This window comes from Diadema antillarum, unplaced genomic scaffold, assembly GCF_040938485.1.
Source record: "Diadema antillarum isolate AM-2024a unplaced genomic scaffold, OU_Dant_1.0 scf00000180, whole genome shotgun sequence".
NCBI classification, from domain to species: domain Eukaryota; kingdom Metazoa; phylum Echinodermata; class Echinoidea; order Diadematoida; family Diadematidae; genus Diadema; species Diadema antillarum.
Window position 1 is genome coordinate 4,500,866 of NW_027271069.1, and position 23,650 is coordinate 4,524,515.

General features: G+C 39.4%; 2 protein-coding genes across 2 annotated transcripts in view; one reads left to right on the forward strand and one right to left on the reverse strand.

Moving 5' to 3' along the window:
- LOC139723055 (centrosomal protein of 83 kDa-like) overlaps window positions 1-18,134 on the reverse strand; it is a 57,232-nt gene extending 39,098 nt beyond the window's left edge. The window contains exons 1-11 of the mRNA XM_071634329.1: window positions 17,884-18,134; window positions 17,003-17,153; window positions 15,483-15,707; window positions 13,327-13,450; window positions 11,984-12,108; window positions 10,661-10,907; window positions 8,542-8,686; window positions 7,068-7,217; window positions 6,324-6,481; window positions 5,129-5,334; window positions 3,793-3,893 (exon numbers count right to left, since the gene is read on the reverse strand). Of these exons, the coding sequence (XP_071490430.1) occupies window positions 3,793-3,893; window positions 5,129-5,334; window positions 6,324-6,481; window positions 7,068-7,217; window positions 8,542-8,686; window positions 10,661-10,907; window positions 11,984-12,108; window positions 13,327-13,450; window positions 15,483-15,707; window positions 17,003-17,153; window positions 17,884-18,134 (1,883 nt within the window). The remainder of the gene's footprint in view (window positions 1-3,792; window positions 3,894-5,128; window positions 5,335-6,323; window positions 6,482-7,067; window positions 7,218-8,541; window positions 8,687-10,660; window positions 10,908-11,983; window positions 12,109-13,326; window positions 13,451-15,482; window positions 15,708-17,002; window positions 17,154-17,883) is intronic.
- A 662-nt stretch (window positions 18,135-18,796) lies between these two features.
- Window positions 18,797-20,092, forward strand: LOC139723056 (putative nuclease HARBI1). Its single transcript, XM_071634330.1, has one exon. It carries the CDS (start codon window positions 18,797-18,799, stop codon window positions 20,090-20,092), a length of 1,296 nt encoding a protein of 431 aa, XP_071490431.1.
- The last annotated feature ends 3,558 nt before the right edge of the window (window positions 20,093-23,650 follow it).

A 23,650-nucleotide genomic window follows, 5' to 3' on the forward strand; every position in this document is an offset into this window, starting at 1 on the left:
ATGACAATTCCATGACAAAACTAATTTTTCGTTGACAAGTGACAATGCCAATTTTGTTGAGGAAATAACAATGTTGTCATGAAATGACAATTAATTTTGTCAATGATACTGACATTGCACATGTAAATGAAAATTATATTTTGTCATGAAATTGTCATTTTATGGTGAAAGTGACCATGCCACTTTTGGTGCCCTATAATTAACTACTAGCATATCTCTGAAATTCTAGGATCAGCGTCTGAATGTAAAGTTAAGTGTGTTTATCATTATCATGTTGTGCTAACTTAAGTTATGTATCATTTTGTGCGTGTGTGTGTGTTTGTGTATGCACGGGTACATGTACATCAGTCGTATGCAAACAATGTGATGAACACTACTTTTGCATGTTTAGTATAATGTTGTCTATGGTGTGTGACTGGCTACAACAAAAGGATCGAGAGTCGAGGAAGACAATTTTCTGAAAAATGACATGACATTATTTACTTACTCTTCCACTTAAATTTTGTATATAACACAACTCATAAAAGTACTCAGTTGCGGAGACATTGTTGATTTTATGAGACCATGTCTTGTGGTCTAGGAAATCATTGTTTCGAGAAAATCCCCTTCAAAGTTTTCTTTCCGACGCAATCGTGATCAAGGGGAGGAAAGACAGTTTTCACCTCTTGACAATAGACGGTCTGCTCATAGCAACCCCAGCTATGTTCATTCAAGCTTAGCGCCAGTGACCAATCAGTAACCAGGGTGCCATGCACTGACCAATAAGATCACTCCCTTGTTGCTAGGGGCAGCATCTAGCTGAAGCGCTAAATCCAAATCTTCGGACATGTTTCTGTTCTGTCAAAAGTCATAAAATCATGGCCCAGAAAGAAGCTTATTTCTTGCCTTTCCTTTCATCATTTGGAAATGAATAATGGTAAGATTCAGCTCCATACGGTGCTAAAAATAATGTCAGCTATTTGATTTTGAGTTTGGAAATGAATAAAGATAACATTTGGCTAAAAATTTCGTCACATGATAGACGATACATTGTACTACAAAATTATGTCAAAAACAGAAATCCAATCGCTTAGACTGATTTCGATGTTTTGACTTCAAACTCAATATTCTCGGCTCAGCCGTCAGCGATGTTAGGATCCTTTTGTTGTGGCGGGTCACATGTGTTCATCAGAAGAATTGATTTTACAGTAATTTTATGTTTCAAATTTATGATTTCTTAAGTGTAGCATACAGGATGACCAGTGATATCTTGTACAGATTTAATATGATATCAAAGTACAAAAGTATATTTGAGGGAGCAGCGAACAGCCCCCTCTATATCCCATACTTCCACATACTTCCGTATGTGCCTTATAACAGGTGTCTTGCATTTGAGTAAGAAAGTCCTATTGAACTTTGATACTCACATTTCCAATGTATGTGCATTGCACATTCTATAAATGTATACTGGATTATAGTCCACATGAATGTAATTTTCTATATCCAAGTTTTCTTTGAAATAGAAAATGATTAATTGTATAGATATTAGGGGTATATGGTCTTTTCTTTGTGTCGGATTGAGAAGTGTGATATTTTCTGTGAGTTTACAAGAGAATAAAGATCAAACAGTTTGAGATTTTGCCAGATCAGTGCTGGTAAACTGTATTTTGCACTACGCAGGTAATCACCTTCACCCCAATTACATCCATATGAACCAGTTTTAACTTTCTCAGAATCCATGTAATGAATAAAGTTGTGTGAGAGTTGAGATAAGTTGTGGTGAGATTGAACAGAATGACACAGTGCTCCAAAATGTAGAGTGGAGGCATAATACCATGGAAAGCACATTACAACAGCACAATCTTCTTCTTCTTTTTTTTTTCCTTTCTTTTTTCAGGAAGAGTAGGTATATTTTCAGCACTACTTGCAGAATTGTAGTGTAAAATGTTCCAGGATCAATAACATAGAGTTGACACTGAAAATGCGGGCATTACCCTGTATCTAGAATGCGTCTGGTAATAAGGTTGCGACACGGCGGCTTCACTTGTTTGTACAACATGAATGGGACAGTAAGATATCTAGATACTCCCTTCAGAGATCAATGGATTCACACACAATTGAATAGTTCAGAGGTCAGAGGTCACACACTGGATTACAGAGTGATTGGTGGAGGGGAAAAGAAGTGGTAGTGTTTGCAGACAATAGCAGAGCCCATGATGAAGGAAGGCAGAGTCTGAATAGGTTGAAAAGCAGGGAGTACTGCCTTATCATAAAATGCTAATGGACCTTCATTCACCTCACTCTTCACAATAGAGAGTACAAAGTGCAAAAATTGTCAATGTATCTTGGACAAAATTTCTCAGTAACTGTTTTCTTTTCTAACCTTTATTTTTTCCTATGGCAAGGAATCATGGTCCACAAAAATATTTTCTCTAACTCTGCACTTCGGATGTAAACACAACATCTATGTATCAGTGGATGCACTAGACTGTTAGCAGACAAGGCCTATTAGACATGCATGAACCATTGTTTTACTCATTAATGTTCCAGAACTTAGAAATTCCAAGATTTTTTATTGGGGCATGTTTTTTTGTTTTTGTTTTGTTTTCTTTGTTTTTTTGCCTCTAAGATGTCTACATGAGTCATCAGTGCACATCAAATAAACCATTCATCTCAGTGCTGCAAGTAATTAAAGAGCCACATTCACTGTATTGGGATACATCTTTAATGATTCTTGAGGGTTTGTTTTGTTTCTATTGCTTGTTTTGTTTTTGTTTTTGTTTTGTTTTGGCGTATTTGCGTCTACACTCCTAACATAGTTGTAAAGATTACTTACATTACATTTTGAGAGACAGCTTCAGGAACTGTAATTATTGCAGCTCATTTTCTATCTTATCCTGAACAAAAATGAACAGTGCTAGGCTTTCAATGGCTCACGCAAAGGACTCCAGTAATTCATATAAAACAAATTCTGCATCAATTGTTAGTTAAAAAGTATAATTGTCCACATGAAATGAAAACCAAATGACACCAAACTTTACACACACTGGTTCACGTAGGAGTAAAAAGGGTCGAGTAACCAGCAAACCACCACACTGCACAACAGCTGGTTATCAGCCAAGGATGTCCTATGTCAGTAACTGACCTGGGGTGCATGGTTTTACGTCTTCATGACATGTGACAGTTCAAGGCATTCATAAACATGTGAGAACATATCAGCAAAGAAGTACATGGCCACAAGCAAGCACAGACCAATGGGTCTGGTGTTCATATAAGCAAGGCACTTTGTCTTCATGGTGTTCCCTCTGAGGTACACTATTTCCAAACTCTTTTGAGATTTGGGATTGCTACAGTCCCCTTGGGCAACTCCTTCAAGATTTAAAGTACATGTATTTGGGTAATTCCTTTCAGGTACCCCTAGGGGCATCACCAGCACTTGTATCATCTATAATCCCTCCTCCCATGATTTAGTTCCTGCCAACCTCTGGTCTAAATCAAGCTATCAATTTTACGGAACATGAAGAAGATAAAAATGTCAGCAATCATCAAAATTTTGCAAATTTTGGTTATTTGGACCCTGCTCTAGGAGCTCTGATGGGGACACTAACACTGTTTGTACACAAACTATGATCCCCCAAGACATTTTTTACATGTTTCATCAAACTTCAACCATATGTTTTCCAGAAGAAGAAGGTAAAAATGTACAAAGTGTACACATGATGCACACCACATAGTGTCCAACATACAACAGATGCCAGACATCAAGTGATCCCAATAACTCACTAGAGTGTTAGGGGCTTACTTCCACCATACCTCAAAGCTTGCTTCTCCAGCTCCAGCTGTTCATTCTTGGCCTCCAAGAGTTGGTTCTTGTCTTGAAGTCTGTTGACAACCTTTTGATACTTTTTCTTTTTCTGCATGCCACAATGATGATAACAATGGACAAGACATACCACAGTCAATCTTATCATTTGATGGCAGAGAAAGACATTCAAACATTATTCAGCAATTTGATCAACTCATAATTTCACAGTTGGTGTTAACTCTCCATGAGGATCATTAAAAAAATACTGATTCATGCATTACAAGTTCTCTGTGGCTTCCATACAGTTAAAGCATTCTCATATGATCAAGCCAAGAGGGTCTTTGATGTATTTTTAACTCAACAGTGCATCACAAAACTAGCTTGTCACACAAGTTTGCCAAATAAGACATCTTTTTTTGTTTTGTTTTGTTTTTTGTCAAGGTTGGATTTGGAATGGAGGGATTCTAAGCTCCAAAATGATTAATAACTCATCATAGCTGGATGTCTTTTACCAACTGAAGTACTGACAAATGATAAGAAGTGCATGGCTAAAATTGCACTGAGGCCATGAGGCTAAATGCTGTTATATCCCACCACCTGGCCATGATGCCCTCCAAAATTCAAAGAGTTTAAGGTCACTACTGGCTGTACTGAATTCTGGTAACATTAACTAGAAAATCTTATACTATTAATCTTGAAGACAAAATTGAACAATTTTCCCACCTTCTCACAGATCTGCATTGCTGCCCACATATATTTTCTTCCAGAGTGTGATGTAAAATCTTACATTTCCCCTGATATTGTCAGTAAATAGATATTGAGATATTACATTGTACAGTATCACATCCTAAAAGAACAGTAGTAACTTTTGTTACCAAGTAAAGAAACACCAGTCAAATCAATGTCAGTGAAAGTGAATCCCCCCCCACAAAAAAAAAGGAAAAACAAAAACAAAAACAATTAAGGCACTTAGGTATTAAATTTGGCCTTGATGCCCTCCCCAGAACTAGTCCTGATACCTTCTCCAAATTGTGAGAGTCAAGGTCGAGATGGACATGACCCAAATCAAATAGAATTTGAGGCCTGAGAAAGTCCTTAACCCGTTGAGGATGAGTCCTGAGTATACTGGGGCAGGTGTCTATGGGAAATGTGTGTTGTAGCAAAATCAGCCCGTCCTCAACGGATTCAAGTTCAGCATTCACTTGAAGCACATGAGGCAATGGACCTATTTATTGTGTTCCCCCTTTTTTTAAGGTGATAGTGTAAAACAAAATCATAATGACAATGTTCTTACTTACTACCTGACTATGTGAACATCACAAGCCCTTGGGTTTTGACCTTTACCTTTGCATGGGCCTGCACTGCTTCTTCCCTGTGTTTCTGGGCCTGCTTCATCTTCCTTTCTAGCTCGTCTAGCCTCCGCTCCAGCTGTGTCTTCTCATCCATCCAAGACATCTTGTGCTGTGTCAGCTTTTCCTCCCCTCGCTCTGCTTCTCTCTCCATCCCAGCCTTGACCAAGACTAGTTCATTCTGAAGCATTTCGAGTGTTTCTGTACAAGAATATATACCGTCTCTGGGGTGACAAGACCTTGTATCTCAAATTTCGGTGAAAATGATTTTTTTTTTTTTAACGGATTAATGGTCAGATAATCAGTTAAGTGATGTCCTGTCCCCATCCTAGCTGTCTTATCCCAAAAATGAAGCCACCATGTCACGTCAAAGGATAGGATAGGATAGGATAGTGCCTTGGCTGCAACATTGCTGCTTTTTCTTTTCTGTCCTGAACATCTGACATTTTGTAGATACCAGGACTTGTCGCCAAAGCAACAATATGTCGGGTCAAATCAGCTGTAAGTCACAAGTCAATGTACTCTTTAACAATCCCAAACTTATATTTTTCTAAAGTTGCATGGCAGATGTGTTCCTTTAATCACTACGGCACAGAATGAATATACTGCAAGCTACTAAGACATGACCACCAACACTAACATAGCAAAACATTCACTCACACAAACACCTGAAATTAGCAGATTTGATTATTTTTTATTTGTTCATAGGCAGTGCTGTCTGAAATTCCCATGTAGACACAAAACCAGTGCTAACTCTCAGAAAACACACCACGATGTTGAAATCAGTTCTACCCAATTGTTGTTTGTTTGTTTTTAATCCTAATAATCAGCCTGGCACTGGTTGATTTCAAACAGCAATGAGGGAAAAACCTATGCGTAACTGTAAATGCTTTTGAAATGGCATTTTTCCATTTGAGTGTGCTTTTGCTTTGTTCTAAACTGGGCAGGGTTTGTATCAGGGCAATTACCCCTTGAGGGCTTATCATTGGTTAGTGATAAGGTTAGAGTAAAGATTAGGGTTAGGGTTATTTATTAAGGGTTCAGAGTTTGGGTTAGGTTTAGGATTAGGTTCAAGAGTAGGATTAGGATTAGGGCCAGGGCAAGGGTGCGGGTTAATTGCCCAGAGGGTAATTGTCCTAGACATCTACAATTACATATTTTTCTCCTGTCAAGCTGTCTGCGTATTGCACCTTTCAGTTTATCATTTTCTGCCATCAGATCCTGCTCCGCTGCCTGTGAGTCTCTCAGCTCAGCCTTCAGTCTGGTACACTTCTCCCTCAGCTGTGTGTTCGTCGTCTGCTCCTGCTCTAAGTCCTTGCCTAGAGACGTCTGGTGCTCCATCTTTGCTCTTGATGGACAGACAGAGTGTGTGTTTGTATGTGTGTGTGAGAGGAAGAGATGGGGAGTAGGAGAGTGGGGAGGAAGAAGAAGAGAGGGCAAAGAGAGAAAAAAAAAATTTTTGAGGATGAGAGAAAGAGAATGACGGAAGTAGATTGAGACAAAGTGAAGTTAAGATAGAAATAGACAGATGAACAAACAAACAGAGAGACAGACAGACAGAGAGGGAGAATGTGAAAGGGAAAAGGTTAAAAAAAGGAAAAGGGTAAGGGGAAAAAAAAGGTGACAAAAAATTGTTCAGCCACCGACATCTGTTGGCAAGCATAGTAGCAACATATTTTATCACCAAGCTAATGTGCAAAAGTACACTAGTCCAGCTGTGCTACATGTCCATATACACTTGATGAAATGTGATAAACAATTTTTGCTTCATTTTCAATTTCTGGAGCAATAGCAATCACAGGAATAATCCATTCAGTTGCAATAAACACAAGTCAATGCAAGAACATTATTCTTTCAGCAACACCAGCCTTGATATATCATCATGGAGTGTTTTTGTTTTTTTTTAATTGTTCCCTAGAGGGCGACATTCATACCTGATGGTTTGAAGCTCTCTTTCTGTTTGTTCCTGTCTTTTCTCAGCTTCCCTGATTCTCTCTTCTCCTGCTTCCTTCTCTGCATAATGCCTCGTCTCCTCATCAATCTTTAGCCGCTCAAATTCTTGGAGACGGGATTCTAGGTCAAGCCTTTGAATAGTTATAGGAATAGAGACAAAGTGAACCAATGAATAAATAAGGGCAGCATTGATTACACCCTTCTGCCTGAATCTATCTAAACATACAGAGCTGTAAAAAAATCATAACAAAGCAATCATTACATGTTGATACACTCACACTGATGACATCAAAATTGTTTCCCTGATAACTAAACCTCTCGAGTAAGAATTGCATTTTTGCACAGCCACAATTACACATCCACTTTTTTACACAGAGACTTTAACTCTCCCGCTTTCGACGGGAGATCTCTTGCCAAAAGTCCATTTTTGCAAAATCTCCCGTTCTCCCACTTGAGTAAGATTTATTTCTCCCGCCCCGGCTCTGTGTTTCCCGCTTGAAATGATTTCTTACTTATTGCCATTGTATGTTGAAAAATAAGCCTTAGATAGCACGAGAAAGCATCTAGAACCCTACAGCTTCTAGGGCCCGCTTACCTCTTTATGTGCCATGGTGGAAAACCCCTGTGTGCCACATTATTCTGCGACATGAAGGTAGTCATACTATGAGAAAACATTTTGTTTTTCAAATCTATGTCATTTCTACAAATTCCTGTTGAGCTGGACATTTAGTGCGCAAAGTTGTAGAGAAAATGCCAAGCTTTGCTTTGATGTAAATTGCATGTCAAATCTATGATTGATTTTCTTTCAAATGACCTGCAGCTACATTATTGTAAAAGACTGACTTTTCCACACAGAACAGTGGCAGAAACCTAGAATTTACACACAAATCTAATAGGGAACACCAGTTGCTTGTCAATCACTACATAAAATGCATGCTAAATACAAGAGGAACAGAATCTCGAGAAACGTTTTCATTGCACTGTGGCATTTGGCGATTTATCGATCAGTTTGGGCGGGTTTGTGCATTTGAGCAGAATATGCAAAGTTGGCATGCCGTCGACTGAGTCGGGCATGCGAACGTTGCACATAAAGAGTTAAGAAGCGGGCCCTGGACCCCGGCTGCAAGGAACTTCGCATTTGGCACTCGTGATATGTGCTTCACGCACATGAAGTTGGAGTCTCCCGTTTGCTTAGGGTTTCAGGCGGGAGAATCTGTCTGTTGGACCAGTAGGTACCCACTTTTTCCACTTTTACTGGTCCATTACTGAAAAAGTTACTGGTCTAATAGTGATTTCTACTGATCCTGGACCATCGGACCAGTGCCAGTGTGCAGCATTGGCATAGCAAGCAGATACTTCATGGGAGCAATTGTCGCAGGAGAAAATGTCATAGAACCATTATCTCAATACTGAAGGAGTTAAAATGAGAAAAGATGGAGACTTCAAACAGCTTACTTCTCTCCTTCCAGTCTGTTGACCCTCTCCCACTCCTCCTCACGGACAGCTTGCATCTTCCTGGCCACCTCCTTCTCCTTCTCAGCTATTGCATCTTTTTGGGACTCAAGAGTTTTCTGCAATACCTCACACTTAGCCTTCAGACCTGAAGCGTACAGTTAACAAATGATACACAGTAAATAAATTACAGAGCGAACAAGCTAAAATATGACATTTAGCATGCACAGAATAGAAAATATTACAGCTCAAAAATGCACAAGTTCCTTAACGTGAGAGGGGGACACGCATCCTCCCATGCTCAATCGCTTCACTCCTTCAGAGCCCTGTTGCATAAACAACCTGAGAAAAACTTGGGTTAGAGGCGGGTGCCTACCCGAGTTTTATGGTTAGTCAATTCCTCTGGTTAAAAAAACTAAGGTTGCAGTATATCGGCTTTCTTTTATTCAAATAAACTTGGACGAGGATAAAATGCGGAAGAGCTAGTGATTTTCTGTTTTACGCTCTGTGCGCAGCTAGTGAATACAGTAGCGATCACCGCACGGCTGTCTAGTACAATGTACATGTACTGTAGTATATATAGGACCCACAGTACTGATATGCTGCCACACAAACATACCGTGCAGTACGAGTACCGGTAGGGTACCGCAGTATGTCCGCTAGCAAGCCTGCTACAACAAGCTTCCCGATAGCCAAGAAGATTCTATTAAGTTTTCGGAAATAAGTTATGAAGTGTAGGAATTTATCTGTGATTCTGGTGCAATATGGCATTGTTGAAGATAAGATATCGACATGGATACGAAAGTGCAAATGCCCTACACATCTACAGGCAAAGTAAGTACCTGTGTAGCGTAGGCCCTATGTCCGGCTACATCTAACCCTAGGGCGCTCCTTCACAAAGTAGGGCCTTCTGTAGCTTCGTTCGGGCTGGTCGCAGTTGGCTACATCATGCTACCTCATCTAGTCTAAGTACAGCTACTTGCAGTAGGCCTACCTCTAATAGTAATACTATTGTATTTACCTTTGGTGCTAACTTCATTTACGTATCTATGTAGGGCTCTAGGCCTTCTAGAATTTAGAACTAGAGGTTAGATCTAGTTCTAGTATCAGTCTAGTGTTTAACATAAAAAGTGACAAAGAACCTGGATCTAGATCGATCTAATGTTACATCTACATCGATAAATAATAAAGGTGATACTACAGATAGAACTAATTACAGAACTAGATCTACGCCTAGATCTAGAAGAGTCTAGTACTAGTAGCTGTTTTAACGCGTTACTGCGTTTCCGACTCCTGCACCGAAATCTTCCCAGAAATGAATGAACAAACAGTGCGCAACAGTTCTCCTAGTCTAATTCCTAGCTGTATTGTTTCCAAAATGGTAGCTTTGGGAGCTCTACATGGGGTTAACCAGATAAATTTAGATTTAACCTTTGGTCAGAGAGCTAAGGTTGAATAACCTGAGTTTCTTGAACATTAACCTGAGAAAAAACTATGGTTAAGCTTTATGCAATAGAAAAACTCTGGTTACCATGAAAAAACTCTGGTTAAGGCTTTATGCAACAGGGTATAGGTGTACTTAATGTGCCACAAAATCATACTCCTAGCTGCTCTCTGTCCTTGGAATCACTGTCATTGATCTTGACTACTACCCAAGAAATTTTATGGTGAGCAAATTACATTTCAGCTAAATTTTGATGACCCTCAACCTTGAACTTTCACCTTTCACTGATCATATCAGGCAACTGCTGATTGATTTATTCCTCTACTTCTCACCAAATTATCATAACAATGAAAATACCTAGCTGAAGTCATGGTAGAGAATAATATTGTTAACCAAAATGCAGTGGTCTTTGACCTCTGACCTATCACAACTGCAATGTTTATGCGAAGGACTGCCAATTCATTTTTAATTAAATCGAATTTCACTTCCAATATCAAAAATTCTTCCAAATACAAAAGCTATAACAAATCAATGGAATACAAAATACATAAACCTACATTTGAAAGCAGAAGAGAAAATGAGCACATGCATAACTGTTATGAATCTAAATTACATGAACCACACACACTAATATTTTTCAAACAAATTGAACAATGTAGCTGCTCAAGGCTTACTGACCTTCCAGTTCATTGGTCAGACCATCCCTGTCCCTCTCCAGCTCCCCACGGCTCCTGGTGGCCTCCATCTTGAGGTCAGTGACCTCCATCTTGTGTCGGTGCTGCATCTCCTCCAGGCGACCCCGGAGCTCCATGTTCTGCTTCTCAAGGTCATGAACCCTTGTGGTTGCACTCTGGTGGGCATCCTGTGAGATACTCAGCTCTTTCTGTAACTGCTCCATGTGGAGCTGGAGGGACTCCTTCTCACTCTAGGTGTGGATTGAGACATTTTAAAGACATCTTTACCAGTTGCAGATGAAAAAAAACAACAACAGCTTTAGTGCTTCAAAATAGTTCTAAAATTTGTTAGGGATACAAACAACCAATATAAAAATTTGAACCAGTATAATCGATGTAAGTATTGTTAAATATACAAAATGTGAACAATAGTTACGATAAAATTGTTTCTAGACTAGAACATCTACAGTAACGGTTTAACGAGAAAAATAGTGATATTTCTTTATATTTTAGGCTATATTATGAAAACTGTTAAATGGTAGGATGTTTTGTGATACAACTGACCTAAACATATGCATCAAATGTGGTGACATGAACACTTCATAAATCACTACTCCCATTGGTAAACAATACCTTCAAAGGGACTATGCCACGCAAATGCATATTAACTTATACAGTGCACTCCTGTTAAAACAAACACGGTTATAATGAACTTTTGGTTACAACGAAGTAAAAATTCAGGTGCAGCATCATCTGCTCTATGTATTTTATTGTTTATTTGTATGGTCATAATGAAATTTTGATGAACAAGAAAACCGCAGGTCCCGAGGACTTCCCTATAGAAATGAGAGTCCTGATAATCACATCTGTGGCCAAAAGAATATCTAAAGATGTGCCATACAATCTATCATAAATTTCTAGTATTTTGCTTTAGATTACTTGGATACACCTACAACATACAGAAACCTTCCAAACCAAGATTCTGTCAGTGACATCATCTCTAAATGAATGGCTGGTGCAGTACTTGTAGTACACTTATCAAATGACATTACAATGCATGTTTCCCTGAACTGAGCATAACTGGCATTGTTTCCCTACAATGTCTTTTTAGTACCTTATCAGTGAGCGACAGATGGTTTCATTGACAGAATCATGGTTGAGAAGGTTTTTGTGAGCATATACCGGTTCCTTAGGAGCTACTATTTTCTCCTAGAGTCCATATCACATTCATATATTTCTCTTGAGGGAAATATAATTCCTGTGGGGATGTCATACGTTATATTTCACTTCTAGAAAGGCAATATCTGTATGAAGATTTTCCTGTCACCTGTAGTGCCTTGATGTTGGCTGCATGTTCAGAAAGCTGCCTGGCCTGAAGCCTGGAGACATGGTCTGACTGCAAGCCCACCTGCTCCCTCTGTGCTCGGATCTCATCTAGTTCTGTGAGGAGACCTGGAAGGGAAGGGCGGAGTCTGGTTTACTTTGTATGCCATATATTTAGCAAGTCTAAATTTTCGCGAATAGGGACTTCCCAATGATTCCACTAGTGGTAAATTCACGATCATAGCGTACTGTACTGAATGATGAAATGTTTAAGTGTGCAACACATTCATATCAGGATCAGAGTCATTATTTTTGCGTGTCATTTATTTTGTGAATAGCACCTGACTTGCGAAATTTGTGAAAATAAAAACCTCACAAAATATTTGGTGCATACAGTAATCCTTTCTGTACTATGTATGTCATATGGGTACGCATGCTAGAGAGCTTTCTCTGACTTGTAAAAAAATAAATGAATATCTAAGAAAATCTTTGAGAAAATGACTTGCATGTCAAGGGCTTGAAAACACTTGTAATCATACAAATAGATAGCACACACTGATTCACACACTTAAACACATTGAAGCAACAAATTTGGTTCGATGAAGTGCTGGTATTGCACTGCATTAGGGCTGAAAGTTGCTGAAATGAAATTAAAGTGCATTTTTATCAGCAAATAATCATTATCTATGGGCTTATTTGTGGTTGACTTTGTGGGTTTGAAGGAGAAAAGTGTTAAAAGTTGGCTTCAAACCTTTTTACTTACCCAATTCAAGGAAGTATTTTTTCTCATTTTTTCCAGAACACTTGTCTGACTTTGATTTTCACCTGCCCAAGCAATCAAACAAGCCCCTTGTCTTTTTGATCATATTCCACTCAGAGCTTCTTAAAGAAGACTGCCATCTTATTATCCAAAAACTGAGTAGTTTTCCCTAATCTCCCATAAAACAAATTTAGTCTCATTGTAGTAAAAAAAAAATTTCAGCCCCCTACTGAGGTGTACGGTATTTTGTTCAGGAATTCTCCTTCATGAATCTAGTCTAATTACTTGTTCTAAAATTGGTCTCACTTATAAGTTACAAATTTTCCCAAAACTTGGTCTAAGAAAACAATTTGGCTCAAGATGGTTCTTTCTATTTTCATACAGGTGTGAGGCCTTCAGCGCTGGCTACAAAACGTATTTTACAGCTAATTAAAATAGCCAATGTTATCATCTCAGTAAAACACAAGACATTGAAATGGATTAATTGGTCAAGGCTTCGGTTTGCAAAATCAAAATACAGCATTCATCAAAGCTTGGGAAAAATGTTTTAAAAAAATTAATTACACTGAATCTCTGTGCTAGCTCACCTTTGACCTTTAGGTTGAGTTGTGCATTATCCCTGTACAGTGTGCGGACTTTGTCACTGTCATGGGTGTTTTCCTGGCTGTATTTTGCTACGATGGCTTCTTTGTCCTTCACTAGATTAGCAATCTGAAATGTTGCAGTAAAGTCACATAACCAAATCACAATTTTGATATTTGTCCTAACCTATCTAACCTAACTCAAGTACATAAACAGACAGACAAACATACACAGGCACAGACACTTCAACAGAAGCTAAAGGAAACACACATTTAAAAAAAAACAAGAGACCCGGAGGTCACGCGCTCACCTGAGTATCGCAATTTCACCTTCCATGCATTCTTGCACACTCTTACCTGAGAACATTGGAAACTTAGGTCTGCATATGGATCCCCTCCCCCCCCCCCCCCCCCCCCAACTCCAGGGTGGGGGGGGGGGGGGCAAGCAGCCCTGGATCTGCAATGAACAAACTTGGAACTAAAGTCATGAATGTACAAACTCATGGTATTAACTATGCTTTATCATTTCTGGTTCTAGAGTAGAAGATTTTGAATATTCCTTAATGTGTGTGGGGGGGCCCTTAGGGGCCCCCAAGAGGGACATGGTGCCTATTTGAAGGAATTGAGATTCTATCCCCCTAGGGATGCTACCTGCTAAGTTTGGTCAAAATTCATCATGAGGTTTTCAAGAAGAAGATGAACATGTACAATTCAGCCCCCATTACAACTGTAGTGTAGGACTTCTCTTCATCCCCTCTCCTGGGTCCCAAGGGGGGGGGGGGGGGGGGGGGGGGAGGGAGGAGCGTACCCCTGATTCCGCCAATCCCATGAACAAACTTGAAACTACAGTCATCAATGTACTAACTCATAGTGTTATCTAAGCCCTATCACTTCTGGTTCTAGAAGATTTTTAAAGATTCCTTAAGGGTTTGGGCCCCCTGAGGCCCCCCAGGTGGGCCATGGTGTCCAATGGAACAAATTGAGATCCTATCCACCTAGGGATGCTACCTACAAAGTTTGGTGAAAATCAGACATGGGGATATCAAAGTGAAGATGAAAATGTACAATTTAGGCCCCATTAGGACCCCTCCCCACCCCCCTCCCCTGGGTCCCAAGGGGGGCACCCCTGATTCCCCCATGAACAAACTTGAAACTACAGTCATCAATGTACTAACTCATAGTATTAACTAAGCTCTATCACTTCTGGTTCTAGAGAAGAAGATTTTTAAAGATTCCTTAATTTTAGGGTGTTTGGGCCCCCCTGGGGCCCCCCAGGTGGGCCATGGTGCCCATTTGAACAAATTGAGATTCTATCCCCCTGGGGATGCTACCTGCCAAGTTTGGTGAAAATCGGTCATGGGGTTCTCAAGAAGAAGATGAAAATGTAAAAAGTTTACGCACGACGGACGACGCACGACGGACGCCGGACGAAGAGCGATCGCAAGAGCTCACTTGAGCCTTCGGCTCAGGTGAGCTAAAAAATCAAACCAATGACAGGTATCAACTTGACATGAATCGGTGATGCAAAGGGATTTGCATGTGAGAAAATCATTTCAAATACCTCGGCTACATGTCTGAGACATCATGAGAGTGGCACATCACAATTTCTGCATTTTTTTTCTTACTCAAAAAGTTCCTTTTTTGAAATACTGTACAAGCTGCTTTTCTTGTGCTATTTCTATTTACACAAATTCCAAGAGTTAATCAATATCTTATTTACAATATCAACAAACTCTCAAAAGTATTGCCTCTCAAAACATATCATCTCTAAGGAGGGAATTCACTTACTTTTTCTTCTTTTACTTCCTTCTCATTCAATCACTGTGGTTCTTAATTGCCATATAAACCTCTCACAAAAATCATCTTAAAAGTAAGCAGTATCTTACAGAATATATTTTTGGTGACTGCTTTTTAGAATACAACAGAGAATCACACTCTAACAGAAACTCTGCTCAAGTTACATCTCTTCCTCCATAAAGTTCAAGAAAACTATGATTTATGGCATTGGAGGGTTTTTTTTTTCTAGGCAAGGGCAAGTCTTCCATGTGAAGGTTTTGCTGATCATTTACAAATTTGGTGAAGGTTTCATAGACATCAACTTGGGTCATTGCACTATGAGTGAGTCAGAAAAGACACAGGGGCATGGCTACCTCAAACCATACCTCAGTTTCATACTGCATCTTGACTTCCTCCACCATCCTCTTGTGTTCTGCTTGCTCGTGTTCGTACTCAGACTTGAGGAAGGAGTGTTCATAGCGTAGCTTGTTAAACTCGGTGCGATAGTGCTCTACCTCACTCTCCAGCTGGGTGAAACGTTCCCGGAATGGCTTCTCCAGATCCTCTGCGATCTTCAGCTTGATCAGCTCAAGTTTGTCAGGTGTAAGAGACTGTTAAGGGTGGGGGATAATGTAACAATGATGAATGTTATTTCTAGAATAGTCGCATCTACTTTCTTTGGACTAGGCAGCAACCATCACAACTTGATAATCTCAAAAGGAAACTGCTTATCAGCCTGCTCACATTGTTTTGAAAGTGGTCTTTGCTATTCGTTGAGAAAAGCTGGATGTGAAAATCTCTTTCTCCAAACACTACAAGATATTGAATCAGCGACACTTCTGTATAAAGGGCCATCAAGCAGTATTGGAGGGTTTGCTCATCTTTGGCAAATTCTCTACATTCAACCAAATTTCACGCAACGGTGGCATCTTGAGCAGTCAAGGACATACCTCTTGCATTCCATATACTAATGATTGGTCTTGAAATAAAATGAACTATTACTTTTTTGTGTGTCTTTAATTCTACTTGTATACAGTTTGCTTTATGAATTCCACAGCACCTTTCATATCATATATCCAAAGAAATACATATATTTTGTACCATATGTAACAATTTTTAAAGGCTCTGAAAGCTTCCCTGCAAGAGTGAATAAATAAGATGAATGAATAGATAATATGTGACCTGCTACAAAAGGATCCAAAAGTCGGGGGGGGGGGGGGACAATTTTCTGAAAATGGCAGGACATTATTCCCTTACTCTTCTACTTAAATTTCATATATAGCACAACTCATAAAAGTACTCGCTTGCAGAGATATCGAAGATTTTATTAGCGCATGCCAAGTGGTTGAGGAAATCAGACTTTCAAGAAAAACAGCTTCAAAGTTTTCCTTCTGACGCTATCATGATCAAGGGGAGGCAAGAGAGTTTTCACCACTCGACAACAGAAGGTATGCTCCTAGCGACCTCCATGATGTTCATTCAAGCTTAGTGCCAGTGGTCTACACACGACCAATCAGTAATCAGGTAGCCACACACTGACCAATAAGATCACTCCCTCGTTGGTAGGGGCGGAGTCTAGCTGCAGCGCTAAATCCAAATCTTCGGACATCTTCTGTTACGTTGAAAGTCGGAAAATCACGGCCCAGAAAAACGCTGATTTCTTGCCTTTCCTTTGATCATTTAGCTTCGAAATTTCAGCAGATGATAGACAAAACATTAGACTACAAAATTTTGCCAAAAAAAGAAATTCAATTGTTTTTACCAATTTTGATGATGTGACTTCAAACTCGAATTTTCTCGGCTCAGCCGTTAGCGACTTTAGGATCCTTTTGTTGTTGTGGGTCACATATGAATAATATGCAAATGCCATCACACTCATGCAATGACAAGGCCTGCAGTCTCTTACCTGGGCCCTAAGCTCTTCCAGTTCCGCCATCTTGACAGCCAGCTCCCGATTGCTCTTGTTTAGGAGCTGCTGGAGACGTTCCTCCATGACTCTGCAGTCGTCTCTCAGCGATTCTGTCTCCCGCTGCAGTCGCCGGTTCTCATCCTGCAATCTGGCATTCATCAATACAACAATTTTTTTTAGAGTTTTTCAGAAATTCTAATTTAGACAGTAGACATATTCATCCATCATCAAACTGATAAGTTCATGACAACAAAATATGCAATGTAGAAGGAGACAAATTAAAGAAACTCACACATGAACCTTCACCCCTCTTTATTATATTTTCATTCATTTAAAATGTAAATACAATGTTAGCTCAGTACTTGAAAACAATTTACACTCAAGTTGAGGTATTCATGTATACAACACGAAGAAAGTAAAGAAATTAATGATGATTTTATCATCATAACCTTCTCAAGACAAGAGAACAACAATTCTGAATCAATGTCTCACTTACGTTAGATTGTTGACATAGTTTCAGAGATCCATCCTTTCTCTCAACTCTCTCTTCTATTTTCTATTAGTGTCCAGTAAGAAAAGTTATCAAATATTACAGAAAGCATGTTTTATTTTGATTTATGCATGATATATGCCTGCCCATTTTGACTACTGCTCAATTTCACTTTTTGTAAAATGTAGGAATAGCCTCTCTAAAAATCAAAAATGCACAATGCAAAATTAGTACAATAAAGTGTATACAAATAGTGTGTGCAGAGAAATACAATGAATTTCTCCCGTCATATGAACAAACTGAACCAAAACTTAAAGAGAGATTTATGTTGGGGAGTACTGGTAATCACAGCCTTGGTTTCTACTCCTCTATGAGTGACAAGACCTACTTTGTGTGCTCAGCCTTTAGCATCTGATAGTTAGTCTTGTGCATCTCTCCCCGCATCCTCTCATCAGCCAGCATCTTCTGGAGCTCTGTCTCTTGGCCCAGCTTTGCTGTGATGGTATCCTGGCCCAGGAGACCTGCACCAGGTGTCATTTGGCCCAGAAGACCAGTGGAGGTGAGGTTGGGTAGCCCAGCACCAGGGGCCCCACTTGCAGTGCTTGTAAGCACACCTCCTGTTGGCATGGGCAAAGCCATGGTCAAGCTCAAACTTGGCAATTCCAGTCCAAACGCAGATTACATGGCCTATGGGGAAGGAATATAAAGTGCACATTGCAAGCCATTATAAGCAGTACAAAGAGGGCTGACATTGTAGTTCTTGGTAAATACATGTAATGCCTAAAGCCCAGCTCACACCTTTGCGGTTTTAGCTGCGTATAGCTGCGGTAGCAGAACGCAGCCTCAAAGCAGCCTAACGCAGCACTACTCGGCAAAATTTTCAGTAGCAGTCACATTGTTGCGTTGCAGCTCGTATATTTTTTGGCAAAATGATTGCCTGCTGTTGCCTACGGTTGCTTTTCACCTCGCTCCAGCTCGCTTTTACTCGTAACATTACGATTCGATACGAAGGTTGCTCGCCCCGTTGCGTGTGTACCTCGTTCGTCACTCGTTCGTTGCTCGTTAGCATCTCGATCTAGCTCGCTAGAAGCTCGCATTAACTCGTTTCTCCTCGTTTCACTGCTCATTGAACTCGCTTTAACTCGACTGTTGCTCGTTCCCGCTCGTTCCGCCGCGTATCAGTTCGCCCTGCTGCGTACAAGCTCGTACATAGTTGCACTGGTATATAGTTATTGTCATTTTACGGTACCCAGTCATACTCTTTTGGCGAATCTAGTACACAGACATCAATTTGGTGAACCATGGCTTTGCAACAGACCTCTACTTTGGATAAACTTCAAATTTTGGTTCAGCTGGAAGAAGAAGAGGCAGATAACGATTATGCGCAAGGGATGTTGCTGCTCGAGCTGCATCGACGAAGTCATATCCGACCTCGAAGTTGTTGGATTCGGTCTTGGATCGGCAGACGAAATGACCAGGGCCAATTCCATCAGCTAATGAGGGAACTAGAAGCTGAAGACCAAGAAGCATTCACAAACTTTTTAAGGATAAGTCCTGCAATGTTCAAAGAGTTAGAACAAAGGCTACATAGGAGACTGAAGAAGCAGGATACTTTCTTCAGGGAAGCCCTTTCACCAGCGCTAAAGCTTGCCATTACTCTTAGACACCTGGCCACTGGGGACAGCTACAAAACTCTCATGTACAGTTTCAGGGTAGCTGACAACACCATTTCACTCATAGTTCGTGAAGTATGCGCAGCCATCATTGATGAGTTTTCAGATGAGCTCGTCAGATGTCCCACAGACCCTCAGGAGTGGAAAGTTGTCGCCAAGGGCTTCGAAGACCACTGGAATGCTCCTCACACCATTGGAGCCTTGGACGGCAAACATATTGCCATCCGATGTCCCGCTGATAGTGGCTCCATTTTCTACAATTATAAAGGATTTTATTCGATAGTGATGATGGCCCTTGCTGACAGTCAGTACAGATTCTTGTGGATAGACGTCGGTGCCGAGGGGTCTACATCCGATGCGCAACTTTTTAACTCATGTGAACTCAAGCAACGCCTGGAATCAGAAACTCTTGGAGTACCTGCTCCTGAGCCCTTGCCAAATGATGACGAAAATACCCCCTATTACATAGTGGCAGATGAGGCGTTCCCGCTGAGGACATGGTTGATGAAGCCATATGCTAGAACGGCTATGGCAAGAGAAGAGAGAATCTTCAACTATCGACTCTCCCGTGCCAGAAGAGTGGTCGAAAACGCTTTTGGCATTCTTGCCAATCGATTTCAGTGCCTGCTTTCCACTCTCCGCCAAAACCCCTCGACGGTGAGATCTATTGTTCAAGCATGTGTATGCCTCCACAACCTGATGAGAGCGCGTTACCCTTCCATTCAAAATCCAGCCTTTGACATGGAAGATGCCGACCACAACATAGTGCCCGGTTCATGGAGAGGAGAACAAACACTGGTTGACATAAGGCAACCGACTAGAGGCCGTCCAATCACCCAGGCAGCTCAGGCGCAAAGGAATTACATCAAGGCCTACTACAACAGCGCGGTTGGTTCTGTTCCCTGGCAGGACACAAAGATTTAAATGTTGAGTCATGCAGAACTTATGCTCAAGAAGTCACTAGCGCAAACAACATTAATTGAACTACTGACGCGGAAGAAACTTGTTATTTGGGGGAGAGGAGATTGCTCTGAACTCAGTTTACTGTACTCTTGAACAATAAATTTGTTAATCAGAACTATCGGGACGTATGTTTCCTAGATAAACCTCTAGGACTTGTATTTGAGAGAGAGAAAAAAAAAGAGTTCCATTCAAGTTCAACTTTCGTGATCATGACGTATTGTTTGTTGCACACTTTTATGCTGTGACAGACAGGCAGTGACATATGGTTTGGTTAGAATGATTGTGTTAATTCTTACCAAAAAATGGGGAAAAGGTCATTTAAGCAGACTTTGTAAGTGAGGAATACCGTAAAGAATCGTGTATAAGCCCGTATACCAACTTCAATGTTACAATGATTATGTCTTATATTATGTTACTATTTTCTCATAAATGCTTTGAAATTATATTTCTCTGCTAATACCGAAACAGGTTAATGATTGTCTCATCTCTTGTGTGCATGGATAATCACGTAAACAAAACACAAAACAGTGCTTACTTGTGAGATTCTCTGATATTGCGTTAAAGTGGTAACCTGTAATGGGACCTTTAGAAAAAAAAAGAGTTACTTTTACTCTTTGACAATAATGTTTAGTTAAGTTATAACTAAATACTTTCAGAATGATTGTTCTTTTTTTTTCAAATTTGACTAATGAGCTTCTTAGAATTTCAGTTTGAATGTGTTAAAATTGATTTTGCACTGGGGAGATGGTGCAGTATAAGTCTAGTATTTTATGATTTCTTTATGATCTCTTACCCACTTGCCAACTTTGTTACAGTGTAAAAAAAAAAACTGTGTTATTTGCTTCATAGAATTTGCCAGAAATGGCTCATTTTGAAAATATTCAACTACAGGGGAAACTCGGTATAACGAACACTGCTATAACGAGATATCGGTTATAACGAGGAAATTTTCTCGGTCCCAAAGTTCCTTCCACACAAGTCTATGTAAAATGCTACTCTTATAGCGAGATCGGCTATAACGAAATAACTGCTTTAACGAGATAAATTTTGTGACTTCCAAACAAAGAAAAACATAGTAAATCAAACCTGCTATAGCGAGGTAAAGCAAAATGCCTTCGGTAAAGCTTTAATTCGCCTGTGCTATCATCTTCCGAGATTGTAAAGCTTGATGCGCCAAAAACTGTCTTGTACACACATAATCATTTTCTTCAATGCACTCCAGCTAGCACTGCATGTTGTACGTGTGAAGTGTGTGTGTGCACGCACACTGATACATACAGAAAATGTGGCGGGACGGCCATATGTATGCATGACATCATCATGACGTTTAGCAGGTGTAAGGCAATCTGATGCTGTGATTGGCCTTCTACTTAGGGAATTCCCCGTCTTCACACACACGCGATCATAATGTACATACAGAATGTGTCACATACACACACAGCATTGTGCAGACCATATTCAAGCTTTCCACACAACACACACCCATACGATAACCACATACCAATCCACAGACGATCTTGGTACAATCGCAAGCTATATAAATTTACAAATTCAAACATCTACAATTAGTAAGAAACACATTCTTGATATTGGATTTCCTTGGCAATGATCTTCTTACCCATAAAGGTGAGTAATTCCCTCACACACAATATCAAGTTTTCAGTATTGATTGAAATATGATGTGTAGTCCCACATGTCACATGTGCAAATTAATGTCATTATTTTATGCCTTCTTTTATGCCTACTGATATAACGAGATATCGGCTATAACGAGGAAAATGACTCGGTCCCGACCATCTCGTTATATCGAGTTTCCACTGTATATTATATTTCATAACTTGAAACACTAGTAAATAGAGTTACGTTAAACTCACTTAAAGCAATCATGGTAAATATTGCAAAATGATATTAAGTAAAACTGACAAAGCATTTCAAATAACTGCAATGCTGTGAAATTCTAAGCGCTAGTAATTTCATCTAAATTGCGTGTTATGTAATCAAGTATCATTAAAAAAGTACCTAATCAAAACTTGTTATACTTCCATGATTTGTAAGGTTGTACTCCTTAATTTTTCAAGATGCGCATACAATATTTTGTTTTAAACAAAGGCCTCGACTCTTCCACTTGCCTTAACTCATATTCGATGTTAACTTATCTGCTTCAATATTTACCATGAATAGTGTATAACCACTACTTAAATCCTTCAAATTATCCATGGTTATTTCTAGTATGACTGTTATACTGAGGTGCACAGTCCATGATGCACTTTACTAAAAGAGCTTCCAGATTACTTTTACATCATCTATATGTACTTTCTATAGGGGTTTCATTTTCTATTTTAATTCAAAATATCACAGAAAAGTAACAACTATCATTGTCCATCCGATGTGCATACAGTGAGTGTTGCATGCACACATGCTTAAATACTTTGGTAGCAGTCACTGCAAAAAAAGCTCCGCAGAATGTACTAATTTTCAAGACCTAAGTGAAATGAGTATATACGATCTGAATTAAGGTTTGTTTTTTACATTCTCCTTACAGATATGAACTGGTAACTACTATCTCTACTATATTTACTATCTCTTTTTTTTTACCGTGTATTTGCTGCTGACGCCCAAATATGTGTTTGTGTATAATCTCCATAATTACGTCCATGAAGACAAAACTAGAGATATCAAGATCTTAAATGTAACTGCTAGCTATTGCATATGTGTTCAAGTGAGAATTCGCATTTGATATGATTCGTTTTCTTTATACTTTCCTTTTGTATTACATATTTTTCAGGTATACTTTTAACAAAGCGAACATAGCGAATATCCATCTTGGATCAATAAAGATGAAACTTGAAACTTATACAAGTGTACTTTGATCAATAATATTTTCATACATACCATTTAGTGTGGACTAATTAATTGTAAGCGATAAGCACAAACGCTTTCAAAATTTTAGACATTTCTAGAAAGGATATAAAACAACTGTATAAAGCACTGGTTTTGAGGCTCTATGAAATCATGGATTCGGCGTTGGCAAGAATAGGGCTATTTTCCTCGGGTACGCCCTTCAGAAAATTATTCCTGCAAGACTACTGGCCTCAAGAAGACCACAAGTAATGAAATATATATATATATTATATATATATATATATATTTATTTATTTATTTATATGTAAGAGTGTTTATATATGGGTCTTTCCATGGGGTTGGGTCTTCTCTAGATTTTCATGTTGTGTAGGGAATAAAAGTCATATTCTGAAAAAGTTATCAAATAATTGTCTGTGGTTTGCAGTTATTCTTGGAGAGAAATGTGTGAAGAATTATTTGATGAAAAAAAAAACAAGCCTGTGTACAAATGTATTTTGTCTATGACTGTTTCACTAATGATGTCCCATGGTTTTTTGTGGTTTATGTTGTGACATAAATATATGCCATTTTCATGGCAATGTAAAACAGAAATATACAACCTTTCAGCATTATGCCTATCATAATTAAGAGAGGCAAGGTGACTTCTACAAAGACTAT

Excerpts from the sequence above, each read along its gene's own strand:
- LOC139723056 (XM_071634330.1), top strand. The coding sequence starts at position 18,797 with ATGGCTTTGCAACAGACCTCTACTTTGGATAAACTTCAAATTTTGGTT.